Source organism: Coenobita brevimanus, chromosome 93, assembly GCF_032717465.1.
Source record: "Coenobita brevimanus isolate Jiangsu-jjx chromosome 93, ASM3271746v2, whole genome shotgun sequence".
In the NCBI taxonomy this organism is placed as follows: domain Eukaryota; kingdom Metazoa; phylum Arthropoda; class Malacostraca; order Decapoda; family Coenobitidae; genus Coenobita; species Coenobita brevimanus.
Window position 1 is genome coordinate 31,358,691 of NC_137046.1, and position 17,258 is coordinate 31,375,948.

General features: G+C 43.9%; 1 protein-coding gene across 3 annotated transcripts in view; it reads right to left on the reverse strand.

Moving 5' to 3' along the window:
- The window catches only part of LOC145412614 (uncharacterized), a 154,274-nt gene that overhangs the window by 132,555 nt on the left and 4,461 nt on the right, over positions 1–17,258 (reverse strand). For all 3 annotated transcript variants that reach the window (XM_080282530.1, XM_080282528.1, XM_080282527.1), the window contains exon 2: positions 15,268–15,437. In XM_080282530.1, the coding sequence (XP_080138656.1) occupies positions 15,268–15,437 (170 nt within the window). The remainder of the gene's footprint in view (positions 1–15,267; positions 15,438–17,258) is intronic.

Genomic DNA, 17,258 nt, shown 5'->3' on the forward strand with positions numbered 1-17,258 from the left:
ATTTTACCCTGGAGCCAATGCCAGTGGCTTGAAGGAACCAGACAGTGGAGAGAGGAAATTAACTACATGAAAGTAAAATGCAGAGGGTTTGGACAAACAAAGTACAAGGGAAAGAAAGACAGCAAAATGAATGTAGATAATTCTCCCTCTTACTCTTATGACAAGCAGGGAATACTTGGGAAGTATTCTATCCCCCATTCCCCTGGGGGGATAGAATACATATCATCATCATCATCTGGACCTCCTTTCCCACCTAAGGGCAGGGTGAGGAGTAGCAATGTCCAGACAGCCCAAAATTGCCCAATCCAATGGGCCATGCTTCCATTCACTCATCATTCAAGCCCCCGGAATCCTGGCTCTATCGGATACGCCAAAAACATTCACCACGTTCTGTAGCTTCACGTATCGTATCCAACATATATATACAGTAATCACTCTAATATCCGGACGCCCAATATCCGAACATCCCCACTAACCGAACCTTATCGTTCTGGGATCAAACATTCCCAAAATGGTCCGAAAATCCAAAAAAATTGGGAAAAAAATCGATTTTTTGCCGTCCGTAATTTGAACTTGCCGCGCGCGCCGCGTGAGAGCATTGTTTTGGTTCGTCATTCCTCCGACGTCCGATAGAGCGCCGCTGCATCCTCCCCACTTCCCGCCTGTCTCTCACCGCGACAAGACCTACGCTCTTCGCCATGGCTGCCCACGTGCTCGCTTTTGTGGTGGTGCCGTACTTGCTGCAAGGCCTCCTGCTGCTCTCTGCCCTACTCTTAGTGTGTGTGATGATGGCCCCGCCTCCTGAGAAAAGGAGGAGAGTGGTGTTGACTCTGGAGAAGAAACGGGAGATATTGGAGAAGGTTGATGCGGGTTGGTCTTCCTCTCGCATTCTCCGCGAGTTCAACCTGGCCCAGTCGACTTTGTTTGATATCAAGCGTTCCCGAGACAAGCTCATGCAGTACACGGCTGACTTCTCGTCGAGAAGCAAACGCAACGTGGAGAGGAAGGTTATGTTTACCCCCAAGTTTGCAGAGATCGACCGCTCCACGTTGATTTGGTATTGACAGCAACGTGCAGCTGGTGTGATGGTACGTGGAACGGAGCTGAAGGCTGCTGCTGAGAAGTTTGCAAGGCTTCACGACGCCCTAGACTTCAAGGCATCCGAGGGTTGGCTCTTCGCGTTCAAGTTGCGACATGGCCTTACTAACCGTAAAGCACATGGCGAAGCATTGGATGCTAACGAGGATGGAGTGGACGAGTTTCGGCACAAGGTGAAAGGCTTGATCGACAGGGAGGGCCTCACTCTCGGTCAAGTCTATAACGCTGACGAAACTGGCCTATTCTATCGCTCGGTGCCAACGAACACTCTCGCCGATGAGACGGAGAAGCGTGTACCTGGCCGCAAGCTTTCTAAGGAACGGATATCTGCTTTGTGTTGTGCCAATGCTAACGGCATGCACCGGCTTAAGCCCGTTATTGTTGGCCGTGCAAAGCAGCCTCGGTGCCTTCGTGGGGTGATGGATGTCCTTCCTGTCGTATGGTACCATTCTTTGAAAGCATGGTTCACAGCTGTGATTTTCAAAGACTGGTTTCACCATCACTTCGTCAAGGAGGTCATACATTACCAGACGAAGACACTGGGAATTCCTCGCGACCAGGTAAAGGCTCTCCTTCTCCTCGACAATGCACCTGCCCACCCGTGCGACAAGGACTTGGTTGCTGAGAATGGCCGTATTAGGTGCATGTTTCTGCCACCTAATACGACTGCTCTCATTCAACCAATGGACCAAGGAGTGATCGTGGTAACAAAGCGCCTGTACCGTCGGAAGTTCCTGGACGAGGTGATGGTGGTTCTCGAGGACGAGGACGAGCGCAGGGAAGGACGTGACACTCGAGGCAAGCGGACTTTGGAAAACCTTCGCCGCTACAACAACAAGTCTGCGCTGTACAACTGGGCTAGTGCATGGAAGGAAGTCCCTGTGAAAACTCTTGAAAATGGTTGGTCTCGTCTGCTTCTCGGAACAGATGTGGAGTACGATTTCCTAGGGTTTGACGTGGATGACTTCCACGCACGGCTACGTACGCACGGCGATGATGTTGATGTGGACGATGTTCGTGAGTGGTTGGACGACGACGAGGGCGATCCTGGGTATCAGACATTAACTGATATCGAGATCGCGTCTTCGGTTGCTGGTGTCAGTCCCGAACTTGAAGATTCCGACGACGAAGGCGATGATGATGCTGACTCCGCCCAGCAGGACACTACTCCAGCCATCCCCAAGCTGAGCGCACTCCGGGAACATCTAGAGTTCGTCCTAGACTACCTGGAACACCCGGACTGCGACAGGGAGATGGGGCCCTTGGGACTCGTGGAGGAAGTGCGTGCTTTCCGGCAGCGCATCATCAATCGCCAGAATCGTCGGTCCTTGCGTCAGTCAACGATTGACAGTTTTTTCATGCCCGTGACCCCCGCTGTGCCAAGCCCTGGTTCTACTCCGTTGCCTCCCCAAGACAGGCCCTCATGCTCCGAGCCACAGCCCAGCACATCAGCTACAGTGGAGTCACCGCTCGACGTGAGTTTGCGGCTGTCTTCAGAGTCTTCTGTAGTCGGTACGCCATCACCACTACCCACCGATGCACCCCTTGGACGCCTGCCAGTGATACTCTCGGGCTCTGACAGTGAATAAACAGCAAGAACTTCTCCACTAGACCACACGGGAATTTTGAGTGTTGTGCAGTGAAAAAAACAGTGTGTTGTGTTAAGGTTTTCAAGTTGGGAGAAAAGACTAAGTAGAAAAGAAATTTAACGTAACTAACCTTCTTTGTTTTGGCTTTGGAAACTTAAAAAAACTTGGGAAAAGTTAATGTGCAACACTTAAATTTAATGGAACATTATTTGGACTAAAGTGAACACTGTGAAAAGAACGGACTTCTGTGTGTTATTGACTAAGTTCAGTGCAAGACTTCAGGAAGAGTGTAGTGCAAGTGCTTCAGGAAATCGTTCTTACTGTCAGAGTCCGAGAGGAGGCGGTTATTCATCGAGGTGGCCAGGGACTTGCTGTAAGTAGCCAAAATGTTTCATGTTGTACTATTTTCCATACTATATTTACCAGAATGTTTCATATTGTATTTTTTCCCATACTATACTTACCAGAAAGTGTCATACTGTACTTCTTTCCATACTAAACTTACCTCATGCATGTGCAGTAGGAATGTGTTTTTCAGAGTTCGGTTAGGTTCGGTTAGGTTAGGTTTGGTTAGAGTCCATAAGTACCAGAATGTTTATTAATGTATGAACATACTTCTAAACCCACATTTTATGTGTCTATTGCATTTATTTCAGTCATTTATGTGCCTTATTGGTGTGATTTGGGTGTTAAATAGGTGCTATGCATGTCCGGAGGGAGTTGTATAGGTGTTTCTCTGTGTTAGGGTCCGTAAGTACAAGTCCATAAGCTGGGGCCCAATATCCGGACAAAACCAATATCCGAACCTACCGATGGCTCTATTGATCCGGATACTGGAGGGGTTACTGTATATATATATATATATATATATATATATATATATACACAGTAATCACTCTAATAACCGGACGCCCAATATCCGAACGTCCTCACTACCCGGACATAATCGTCCCGGGATCAAAAAAAAAAAAAAAAAAAAAAAAAAAAAAAAATCCCGCCCGTAATTTGAACTTGCCACGCGCGGCGCGGGAGAGCATTGTTGTGGCGCATCATTCCTCCGACGTCTGATAGAGCGCTGCTGCATCCTCCCCACTTTCCACCTGTCTCTCGCTGCGAGTGCACGCTCGTCGTTATGGCTGCCCACATGATCGTTTTTGTGGTGGTGCCTTACCTACTGCAGGGACTCCTGCTGCTCTTGGGCCTCCTCTTAGTGTGTGTGATGATGGCCCTGCCACCTGAGAAAGAAGAGAGTGGTGTTGACTCAGGAGAAGAAGCGGGAGATATTGGACAAAGTAGATGCGGGGTGGTCTTCTTCCTGCATTCTCCGCGAGTTTAACCTGGCCCGGTCTACTTTGTTCGATATTAAGAGATCCTGAGACAAACTCATGCAGTACACGGCTGACTTCTCGTCGAGAAGCAAACGCAACGTGGAGAGAAAGGTTATGTTTACCCCCAAGTTTGCAGAAATCGACCGATCCACATTGATTTGGTATCGACAACAACGTCCTGCTGGTGTGATGGTACGTGGAACGGAGCTGAAGGCTGCTGATGAGAAGTTTGCCAGGCTTCACGACGCCCTAGACTTCAAGGCATCCGAGGGTTGGCTCTTCGCGTTCAAGTTACGGCATGGCCTTACCAACCGTAACGCACATGGAGAAGCATTGGACGCTAACGAGGATGGAGTTGACGAGTTTCAGCACAAGGTGAAGGGCTTGATTGACAGGGAGGGCCTCACTCTCGGTCAAGTCTACAACGCAGACGAAACTGGCCTATTCTATCGCTCGCTGCCAACGAACACTCTCACCGAGGAGACGGAGAAGCGTGTACCTGGCCACAAGCTCTCCAAGGAACGGATATCTGCTTTGTGTTGTGCCAATGCTAATGGCATGCACCGGCTTAAGCCCGTTGTTGTTGGCTGCGCAAAGCAGCCTCGGTGCCTTCGTGGGGTGATGGATGTCCTTCCTATCGTCTGGTACCATTCTTTGAAGGCATGGTTCACAGCTGTGATCTTCAAAGACTGGTTCCACCGCCACTTCGTCAAGGAGGTCATCCATTACCAGACGAAGACACTGGGAATCCCGCGTGACCAGGTAAAGGCCATCCTTCTCCTCGACAATGCACCTGCCCACCCGTGCGACAAGGACTTGGTTGCTGAAAATGGCCATATTAGGTGCATGTTTCTGCCACCTAATACGACTGCTCTCATCCAACCAATGGACAAAGGAGTGATCGTGGCAACAAAGCGCCTATACTGTCGGAAGTTCCTGGACGAGGTGATGGTTGTTCTCGAGGACAAGGATAAGCGCAGGGAGGGACAGGACACACGAGGCAAATGGACTTTGGAAAACCTTTGCCGCTACAACATCAAGTCTGCGCTGTACAACTGGGCCATGCATGGAAGGAAGTCCCCGTGAAGACTCTGGAAAATGGTTGGTCTCGTCTGCTTCTCAGAACGGATGTGGAGTACGATTTTCTAGGATTTGACATGGATGACTTCCATGCACAGCTACGTACGCACGGCGACGATGTTGATATGGACGATGTTCATGAGTGGTTGGATGACGACAAGGGCGATCCTGGATATCAGACGTTGTCTGATATCGAGATTGCGTCTTCAGTTGCAGGTGTCAGTACCGAACTTGAAGATTCTGACAAGGAAGGCAACGATGATGCGGACTCCTCTCAGTAGGACACTACTCCAGCCATCCCCAAGCTGAGCGCACTCCGGGAACATTTAGAGTTCGTCCTAGACTACCTGGAACACCCCGGACTGCGACAGGGAGATGGGGCCCTTGGGACTCGTGGAGGAAGTGCGTGCTTTCCGGCAGCGCATCATCAATCGTCAGAATCGTCGGTCATTGCGTCAATCAACCATTGACAGTTTTTTCATGCCCGTGACCCCTGCTGTGCCCAGCCCTGGCTTCACTTCGTTGCCTCCCCAAGACAGGCCCTCATGCTCCGAGCCACAGCCAGCACATCAGCCACGGTGGAGTCACCGCTCGACGTGAGTTTGCGGCTGTCTTCAGAGTCGTCTGCAGTGGGTACGCCATCACCACGACCCAGCGATGCACCCCTAGGTCACCTGCCAGTGATACTCTCGGACTCTGACAGTGAATAAACAGAAAGAACTTCTCCACTAGACCATACGGGAATTTAGAGTGTTGTGCAGTGAAAAAACAGTGTGTTGTGTTAAGGATTTACAGTTGTGAGAGAAAAGACTCAATTGAAAAAAAATTTAACGTAAACAGACTTGTTTGTTTTGGCTTTGGAAAATTATAAGAATGGGAAAAGTTAAAGTGCGACACTTAGTAAGTTACAATGAAGCATTAGTTAGACAAGAGTGCACACTGTGAAGAGAACGGACTTCTGTGTGCGATTGACTAAGTTCAGTGCAAGACTTCAGGAACAGTGTACTGCAAGTGCTTCAGGAAATCCTTCTTACTGTCAGAGTCCGAGAGGAGGTGGTTATTCAACGAGGTGGCCATGGACTTGCTGTAAGTAGGCAGAATGTTTCATACTGTACTTTTTTCCATACTATACTTACCTCATTTCACTCTTTAACCCTTACACCACGGGCATGTTTACCAATGTTTTGCGTGTGCCGCGAGGTTATTCGGGCTCCGACAGACTTTCAAAAAATATTTGCCAAAAATCAGTTATTAGTCCTAGAATATTAAAATTACATATGGTTAGGGCACATACCTTCAGATTTCTCCTGGAATGTTTGTTGAGCCTTCGTCGCTTACCGTAGGACTTGTGGAGACCTCTGAAGTTGGGTAATGAAGTCTCCACTTTACACTTCCCGACAACCCGTAATATGATTACCACAGCCAGATATTAACACTACAAACACTACTCTATGATTTTCAAGTAGTTTGGGATACATACTCCAAAAAAAAAAAACACTGTGAAAGCAATGAAAATTACGAGCGTGTCTGACCGTCGCACTTGTGCTCGTTCGCTCTTGGTACTCTGTCATTTATCATTCATAAAACCCCTCACACTTTATATTTCTATTACTATATAACACTTATATATATCTACAGTCTTTATCCATAAGTTTCCTTCAGTAGTATTAGTTTATTGTCACTGTAGGGATTCAATTTCTTTCAGTAAAATACGTAGCATTCACTTTCTTGTCCTGTATACTAGCATTGAGAGTGAATGTCACTTTCACCTTCACTCTCATAACTCATAGTATGCAGACATGCTAGAGTGAAACTTTCACCTTCATTACTCCTAGGGTATATACTCGTATTCTTATAATACTACTCGTTTACATTTCTATTTACATTCTTTATTTTATTTATGTTATTTACATTTCTATTTTATTTACACTGTGTTATGCACTGTCACTTCAAGTAACTTATAAAACTACCGTATTTCGCAGCATGTAAGACGCACTTTTTTGTCTCAAAGTTACATTAAAATATCCCCATGCATCCTGCACGCTAGACTGAGGCAGGTTAGTTTGGCTCCATTGAGAAGAAACTCATAAAGATGATCATCTCACTGCTTAGCAACCACAGGAGTGTTCTACAGTATGCAGATTTGATTTGATTTTTAAAAATAATATACACTAGTGTGTAAATGCAGCAGATTTAAGAAACACGCGAGATCAGAAACACACAAAACTTTCGCAGGTTTGTTTACAGCTCAACTGGCTAACACCGTGAAGATATTTAGCGGTTTAGCAGTTTAGCATCCACACTATTCCAGCAAGCTAACATACATGATCACTGATGAACTGTCTGCTAACCTTCTGAAAGGCAATCATGACCACTTTGCTTGCCATCCATTCACTAACTAGCAAAGCAATCATACTGGAGAGATGCTGGCTAGTGAAACTGCCAAGTCATCAAAACAGACTTTCGTCACGTATGGAAATTCAGTAACCCTAATTAGGTCAGTTACTTTTGTGACATTTTGTGAGTGTATATATGCAGCAGATATTAAAACACGCAAGTTCAAGAACACAAAGCATTCACTGTTTGTTTTCAGCTCAACTGGCCAATACCGTCAAGGGGTTTAGCGGTTTAGCAACTTAGCAGGTTAGCGTCTAGCGTACACCCTCCTCTAGCAAGCTAACATGCTCACTGGTGAACTGTCTGCTAACCTTCTGAAAGGCAATCATAACCACTTTGCTTGCCATCCACTTACTAACTAGCAAAGCAGTCATACTGGAGAGATGCTGGCAAGCGAACCTGACAAGTCATCAGAATTGATTTTTGTCGCATATGGAAATTCAATCACCCTCATATGGTTTGGCTTCTCTTAGTGACATTTTGTTTCATGCCTGACAAGAGTATCATAGAAGTGAACAGTCTTATTATACCAATAGCGAAAAACAGGAAAAACAGTTGTAACGTTAAACAGTACTGCCTGAAGTTACAGCTTCACTTTTTCAGCCAAGTGAAGTACTTCAGCAATGTCTATGCAACTCAGGGCACACCCAATTACAGTATTTTGTTATGACAATAGGATAAAATTCACCGAGTAGCATAACTGATACAATATCAGAAATAGCGTGCCTGACGGGCATTCATACCAGCGTCCGCGATTTCTGCTGTATTCTTAGCAGACGAAGCGATCAGAATGATTGACAACGTTCACTCTCTGCATCTCTGCTGCCTAAGCAAAGTTCTCATGATCGGCAATGGCGATCATTTAGGCCGTAACGTCCAAATTGGTTAGGTTAGGTTAGGTTAAGTTGTAAAGTCGTTTGCCATTTTGGACGTTACGGCCGAAACGACCAGAATCCTAAGGCGTGGGTGAGAGTTTGGTGTGGGTGTAGTTAAGGAAGTAGGAGTGGGAAGAGTCAGGCTAGGGAACTGATAATCCGCTTATTATAATCCCTTCAGCCTAGCAATGTATTTTATAGGGTAGTTCATTCATACTCGCCATATGATTTTATTCAGTTCAGGAAACATGTACTGAGGAGGTTAATGTGGGCTGTATCAAATGCCCCAAGTTTGAATATCGCCTGTGCTCAGTTAAAACGATTGCCAAGTCAAAGTCGTATGAAGTGTGGTATAAGCAATTCAATGGATGGTACTTAGGACCATTTACTGTATGAGAGTGACAGTGAAACAGTGATGATGACCGTGGTGATGACTTCCAGTGATGCTTCAGGACTTGGGGAAAGTAGTGATGAATTCTCAGGATTTGAAGACGAGTGAAATTTTCACCATGTCAGTAATATGAAGTGAATATAGGTTTTAGGTGATCATGACAGATGCAACCAAGGAAAATTTAGGATCAATGGTGCTGTACACCTTTAGTCTTGCACTGACGATGTTTGGATGAATAAATTGTTTGAGATGTTTCATGTCCTTAGATGATATTTATATTGAACAACCAAATACATTTTGATGTTTTTGGCATATAATAAAGCCACTGGGTACTCCAAAACTGACTGATGTAAATGTTTCAGAGGCGAGCAAATGTTGCATGTGGTGTGTACATGTGTGCGTGTGTGTGTTTACCATAGTGACTAGGAGGCAGCAGTGTTAAGACCACAAATGGATGTTTTCACAGTACTCGAATGTTTTGAGATGGATGTGTGTTTTTTAGCAAATTCTGATGAGATATATGCATTTTTAATTGTTGATGCTGCAAGGAAAACAGCTGACAGTAAGGGAGTGATACTGGGAGAAGAGGGTAGAGACAGTTGTCTAGCGCTTGGTATGCAGCAGTGTTGCTAAGGGATAGTTTCACCATTCTCGACATGTTTTGAGATGAATGTCTGTTTTTAGTAAACTGTGATCAGTGAAGAACGTATTTTTAACTGTTGATGCTGCAAGGGAAACATCGCAGACAGTGAGGAAGTGATACTGAGAGGAAGGGGTAGAGACTGCTGTCTAGCGAGTGGGAGGCAGCAGTGTTACTAAGGTGTAACAATGGATGTTTTCACCATAGTCAGTATGTTTTGAAATGAATGTTTATAGTAAATTATGATCAGTGAAGCATGCATTTTTAATTGTTGATGCTGCAAGACAAACATAGCTGACAGTGAAGGAGTGATACTGAGAGAAGAGAGTAAAAACAGCTGTCTATCCTGTTCCCAAGCAGCCTTGCTATATTGAACTTTGGTTGTGAAACATTGTAATTTGTGTATTTACAAGTGCTACCTTTTTATATTATTTGTGGAGGTAATTACAGGTTAGTTAGAGTGCATGATTAATGATGGTAGTAGTCTGATATTGTGCTTGAGTCAAGGCAAAGTGAGGAAATTCCGTAACAGGTGTGGAATATGACGGGGTTCTTTTAGGATAAATGAACTGATGTGAACATTCATTGTACTTTATGTTTTCATCAGTGAATGAAAGAATAGAGTTTATTGACTTCATTTGTGGTTTTAAATTCATAAAATATTAAAAACAGTGTTTATATCAGTTTACTGATACATATTTATCAACAAAGTTGAGATGGCCTCGTGGTTTGAAGTCACGTTTTAAGACGGGGTTTTGTTTTCTTTTCTCTTTTCCTGTATAATTCTTTGTACATAAAAGAAGAAACTAAAGGATGATGAGCAATACTGTATAGATTCTGAAAGGTGAGTGTGTATCTAAGTGATAGTGGCTCATATCAGTTACGTTTTGTCAAGAAGGGGCATTGTTTTCTTTTCCTGTACCATTCTTTGTATATAAAAAAAAGAAACCAAAGGCTGATGAACAGTAATGAATAGATTCTGAAAGGTGAGTGTGTATCTGTGTGGTAATGGCTCTTATCAAGAAACCTTACTGCAGTCTTGGTTGGGGCAAACTTTTTTTTCACAGAACTGCCCTACCAGAATTAGGGTGCGTCTTTCACAATGCTGCGTCTTACATGCTGCGAAATACGGTAATCAGAAATCCTCGACTGACAGCGCAGAATTGAAGAGAGTGCATCCCCAGATGTTACAAGACGTCTCAATTCGAACTATCCAACACTGTGTGCAGGAGCTTGGTTTGCAAAGCCGCACCACAGCCAAGAAACCGGATCTCACTGACTGTATGAAGCAGCCCATTCAGTTTACAAAGAGGTATGCACACTGGACATTGGATGAGTGAAGAAAAGTTATGTTTTCCGATGAAAGCACATTGCAAGTGTTCCAGGTGCGTTCTGCCAAGGTTCGTTGCCCTCCCTCATGCAGCCAATATTACCCTGCTTACACGGTGCCGACTGTTATGCACCCACAATCAGTAATGGTATGGGGGTGTTTCTCAGGTGAAATGGGAAGGGGAGGCCTCTACTTTCTTCCTAAGAACTTGATGGTGAATGATGGCCGGTACATTCAAGTTCAGAAAGATCATTTGCTTAACTTTTTTGCTATTCATTGGTGCGACTTTTTCATGCACGATTCAGCTCTATGTCACAAGTCAAGAAAGGTGACAAAATTACTTTGGGATAATCAGATTGAGGTCCTCGACTGGCCTGGCAACAGTCTGGATCTAAATCCGATAGAAAACTGCTGGGCAAAGATGAAGAAAGTCATGGCAGAGAGGAAGACACCCAATCTGGACAACCTCAAGACTGAACTCATGTTTGGTGCGAAGAAATGTCCTTAGATTACTTTAGAGATCTAAGTGATTCTATGCCAAAACGCATCCAACTGGTCCTGAAAAACAGGGGAGACATGACTTCATATTAATGAATGGCATTTCATGAACAAACATTATGATATACTATGATTTGTGTTTTTTAATACCTTTTGGGGGAGGTCCTTAGTCAATTTGCAGTAGCCGTGTATATATATATATATATATAGTCAATTTGCAGTAGCCGTGTATATATATATATATATATATATATATATATATATATATATATATGTACAGTCGTGGCCATAAATAATCACCGATCCTCCTGTACCCCGTGCCTCAGACTGGCTCCTTTATGAGCGGCAAGTCACACTGGAGTAGAAGGGGCTGAGATGGAGGGGCCAGAGGGAGAAGGGAAGGTGGGTGGGGGGATGAGCAGTGGTGCTGGGGTGGAGTGAGGGAGGGGAGGGAGAGTAGGTAGGGAAGGGAGAATGAAATGCGATGGCCACATAATTTGTGCATTTTCTTTCATTCAGGGCATCATTTAAAGGAGTTACTATTCGGTAGATAATGCTGCATTACACCTTGTATAGCAGCGTCAGATAAGCTTTAAATAGGTGGTGATATCAAGGACTGGCTCGTGAGAGAATTATACTGACGTCACAGATCAAACATTAATGCGGAGCCAGATATTTGTGTTTATCCGTGTATTTTGACTTCGGACGCAAAATGGAATCTGGATGGCTTTGACTTCCGTAATGTTTGTGTAAGAAACGTCCTCTACCCATACATGTAATTAATTTTGGGAACTAAATATTATATGCAGTCTCTGACACGGTTGTGTCCACAGTAAATATGACCACCCTTGCAGTATACATTCTGTCTATACAGTCGCCATCATGTTAATTCAATAATTATTTAACGACATCCCTAAATGAAAAGGCTATTTAAAATAAATATGCAGAAAAGGTAAATAAATTTTATGTCTGGGCTCATGGGTGGATATGATAACGGTATCTCTTATAATCTGTTAGAGGGAAAATGAAACAAAATCCTACCCAGACTCCCAAAATATACCTATGTTAATGTTTACTGATACTGGTCAAGCCAAAGCAACCAGCCATGCCTTGGTAAGTAGTCCAGTGGCCTCATGCCTTAAAAACCTCATGCAGGCTTCGCAGCACCGAGGAAACAACGTTGTTGATGGTTTGCTGGTTTCATCTGAACAGCTCCCACTTGTCCTTGGTGTGCTGGAGGAGGCAGGCCCGTGTCCTCTCATTCTCTGGCTTCCACATGTTGACAATCTGGGCCCACACAATCTCGATGGCTCTGCAGTAGTATTTGATCTGTCGCGTCAGTATATTTCTCTCATGAGCCAGTCCTTGATATCACCACCTATCTACAGTTTGTTATCTGACGCCTCGATACAAGGTATTATGCAGTTTTATCTACCGAATAGTATCTCTTTTATATGATGCCCAGAATGAAAAAGAGAATATGTGGCAACAACTTCTCATTTCATTCTCCCTCCCTTATCTACCCTCCCTCCCCTCCCTCACTCCACCCCAGCACCATCGCTCCCCACCCACCTTCCCTTCTCTCTCTGGCCCCTCCCTCTCAGCCCCTCTTACTCCCGTGTGACTTGCCGCGCATAAAGTAGCCACCCTGAGGCACAGAATACAGGAGGAGAGGTGATTATTTATGGCCACGACTGTATATACCGGTATACATATATATACAGTAATCCCTTTAAGACCCAGACGCCCAAGGCCTGTACACCCCAAGTCCCGGACATGTTGGACTTGGGTAAAAAAAAAATAAAAATAAAAAATAATAATAATAATAAAAAAGACCGATATGTGTTCATCCCTACTTTAACTTTGCTGTGTGGTGATCAACAGCTGTGTTTTGGCGCGTAGTTCCGGCGTCATCCACTAGAGCGCCCCGGCATCCTCCCCAGTTCTTGCCTACCTGCTGTCGTGACTGCACACTCATCGCCATGGCTGCCTAAGTGCTCGCTTTTGTGGTGGACGGTGAATAAACTGCAATACCTTGCCACTAGACAATGTGGGAATTTACAGTGTTGTGCAGTGTTAAGAAATTAGAATTCAGAGTGCAATGGATCAAGTGTACAATGCAACACTGGTATGCTGCAATTGGCGTGGCACAAGTAAGAACAGAATGTGCAGTGTTAAACCGTGGATTGCGAGCCACAGCTCAGGCTGTGCTGGCCATGCATCACCATAAACAACTCGATCCCTATGCAAACTTACCTATGGCGCTATGTAGAGACAGAGAGAGGGAAATTTTTTTCTTTTCATCAGATGATGCCCTGGATATTTATCTTCAAGTTTATAATGAACATTCCCCCCCCCCCCACTACCGTACTCCCATACGTAAACTTTTGCATGGCCCTACACAAAGATGGAGTGAGATTTTTTCCTTCACCAGATGATGCCCTGGATGTTTATCTTCAGGGTTTATAATAAACAAACACTAAAAAAAAACTTTTTTTCCTTTGTTTTTTGCGCACCACAGAGTGAGAAAAAAAAGATAATTGCGCAATTCACGGGTTAAATAATTATAATTCACAGTGCAAAGGATTAAGTGCAACGCAACACTGGATTACTGTACATGCTTCAAGTGCACCTTCACCACTGTCAGAGCTATAAAGGAGGCGGGCTAATCTTCGCGACGGTCACGGACGTGACGAGAGTACCCTGTGCACTGCTAAATATTTTCCATACTCACTTCTAATTTCTCATTCTCTGGTTCCTGTTCATTTATTTTATGATTTCTATCCCTTATTTGTGTGAATTGGGTCTTAAATTGTTGCTGTGCATGTCCAGTAGGTAGTTATTTAGGTGGCTTTCAAAGTTGGGTTGGCTTGGGGTTTATAAGTACCTGTCCAGGGGCATTTTTCCCAAGTCCCAGACAAAACCAAGACCAGTCCAGGGGCATTTTTCCCAAGTCCCAGACAAAACCAAGACCTGGACATGCCTTAGGCTCTATTACGTCGGATCCTGGAGGGATTGCTGAATGTTTATATATATATATATATATATATATATATATATATATACATATATATATATTTATATACATGTGTACATTGTATATGATGTCCTGATACTGGCGGTAAAAAAAAACGTCATCAGTTCAATACTGGAGAAAATGTAAATATTGAATGTAAATACTGGAGATATATCAGTTACAGCACTAAGTATAAGGCTATAAAAATAAACAATAAAATGGAATGGTGTTTATCTTATGCTGCTTTTTACAAGTGCAGTACTGTACAGTCTGATTGCTCGATACACAGTTTATGGATAATGCAACAAGCTGTTACTCAATAGTGTATGAAAAAGTCTGCATACCTGTAACACAACTAAAATATGCATAATGTGAGATATGGACCCCAAACTGCCCAAATGTGGCACTTCCTACCACTGCATGAACCTCATACCCCCGCTAATACCAATACACCAGTCCTGTATGAGACAGCCCTAGCATGTATTCAATATGGACGGTGGGTGTTAGCGCCGAAGTGGTGACATGTAGAGGTGTATAGTATGTAGGAGGACTGCTGGGCCTTGATAGCAGGCTGTGAAGCCTATGCCCAGAGTCGGACACATTAAAAAAAGAAAAAAAATCTCAATGTACTGGACATGTGACTGCAAAAAAGACCACTGCACACCATCACCTCCCCCTCCTTTCCTTTCTCACACAAAGCCTTTTACCATCACAGTTAATTTTCATTACAATAATGCATTAATAATTGTTCTTACTAATGCACTGTTTGGCATCCCTAAAAAGTTTGGTACTTTTAAGTCCAATCTGGGAAGGTTAAAGCAGGATTCAGGGGGTCATTATGGGTGACTCTGGGGAAAATGGAGACTAATATAATTTCTCTCATAGGCTCTTGTTTCTATAAGACATATTTCTACAAAGTGACAAACTAATGTACAATAAAATGTTACACTATAGCGATCTTACTGTACTGGTATTGTATACAAGATGGTAGTCATGCATTATAAAGTACAACAGTCAGCACTCACCTTCCTCCACTCCAGATACCGATTGTGCCTGGCAGGAATACGGACACCATACTGGCAACCCAAGTGTTTTGTGCCCAAAACCATGAAGGGGATACCATCAAACTCCAGCCTTTCCCCCTGGTACTGTTCCATTTCCTCCCACTGGATCCGGCAGTCATCTTTTGTCCAGGCTGCTGGTACATAGTAAACTGTACTGTTTATTTAGGTGGCACAAAAAATTAATCGTACAATAGTGACATAATAAAACTCCATTGCCTAATCATCATCCTGATTCTACTTCCACTCATGCATTGGGTGGCATGATCCAGTACTAGCAGCGCCAAAGGATAAAGGGTAGAACTGTGAACTAAGTACCCTGTGATATGGGCTAAACATCAAATCACCCATCCCTTCATAGCATATCAGGATATGGGTCACTTCCTGCAGGTCTGATGAGTTGTCTAGTGGGCAAACCTTGTCATGGAGGTCAGTAACACCTGGGTCTAAGGGAATAAGGTTAATCCTCCCAAACTGAAGGGAAACAATAGCAGGGTAGCAAGCAACAAAGCAAGAAAATTTCCAACAATCCCTCCATCACCCAATCCTACATTGCCCCATGAGAAATGTAGGAGCCCGGGGCTAGGCAAGTTAGTCCTGGCATTTAAGATGAGAGTGACCAACCTCATTCATCCCTGAGTGGTATTATGTGAGCAAGTACCCTAACCACCCCTTAGACCAAAATCCCTCACTGACTCTGGTTGGATACACAATTTGGAAAGGCTGTCAGAGAGGATCCTGATATCCACAGAAGAACTATCTAGTGACTCAATTTCATCCCTCCAAGCAGTAGAGACAGGTGACGAGGATGTGAAAAAATGTGGGCCTTATCCATGGATCTAATGATTAGGGCCACTGGCTCTCCTATGGTGCAATCAGTCTCTTGGCCTTTGCCACCAAGGTGTTGCCTCCTTGTTCATCATTGTTTCTTGAATGAGGTATTTCTTCCTGAGCAGGTCATGTCCCCATCAAGAGCACTGTCCCCTAAACTAGGCAATGTGTCACTATTTCTCATCATTATGACACACCTTACAGCCAGCCATGTAGGAGCCAAGCATGACATTCCTTGCACAAAAACACCAGGTCAACATGGGAATTAGAGTGGGTGTAGAGGGAAAGCAGTCAAATGGCAGTGAATATGGTAATGTGGAGGCAACTTGTCTATAGCATAGCCATCCCATACAGGATTAAGGTGTCCGGCTGTTGAAAGGGCAGTGAATATGATAATGTGGAGGCAACTTGTTCATAGCCATCCCATACAGAACTAAGGTGTCAGGCTGTAGAAAGACTGACATAGATACAGTATTTGGTTCAAGTAAAATATTAAGAGACTGCAGTGGTTTAATGTGTTGGGTGCTGGCCACTAAGAACTGACATCAATGCTTCTAATGCTTTTTTTCTTTTTTTTTGTCTAAGCATATCTTTATAATAAATCCTAGTCATTTGAAAACAGAAGAAAATGGCTTTTGACTGAACATATTCTGAGGGTTCCAAGGATTGCATGCTTTAACCCATGGAAAGCGACCATGGTTACGTAGGTACCTGCCGCCAAGCAACAACTTGGCCGAAATTTCGAGTCTTACAGAATTGAATGAAACACACATCATCATCTCGGAAATGTTCGTGCACATCCGGCAATATATATATATATATATATATATATATATATATATATATATATATATATACACACAGTATATATATGACCACATAAAGTCATGAGGTGGTGAGATAAAATGGCCAGAAGATGAACAGCTGATGGCATGAGCAACCTACCACCTGCAGTGAATGAGGTAAGGAAGAGCATTGTCTGGCAGCCTATAGTTACAATGGCCTTGGGCAAGGATCACGTGATTACTGTATCATCAACCCTCTTTCTTTCTCTCTAACTACGATAAATTACCTGACGCACTGCCAACAAATCATACATTATTATACAATATACTTGTAACTCT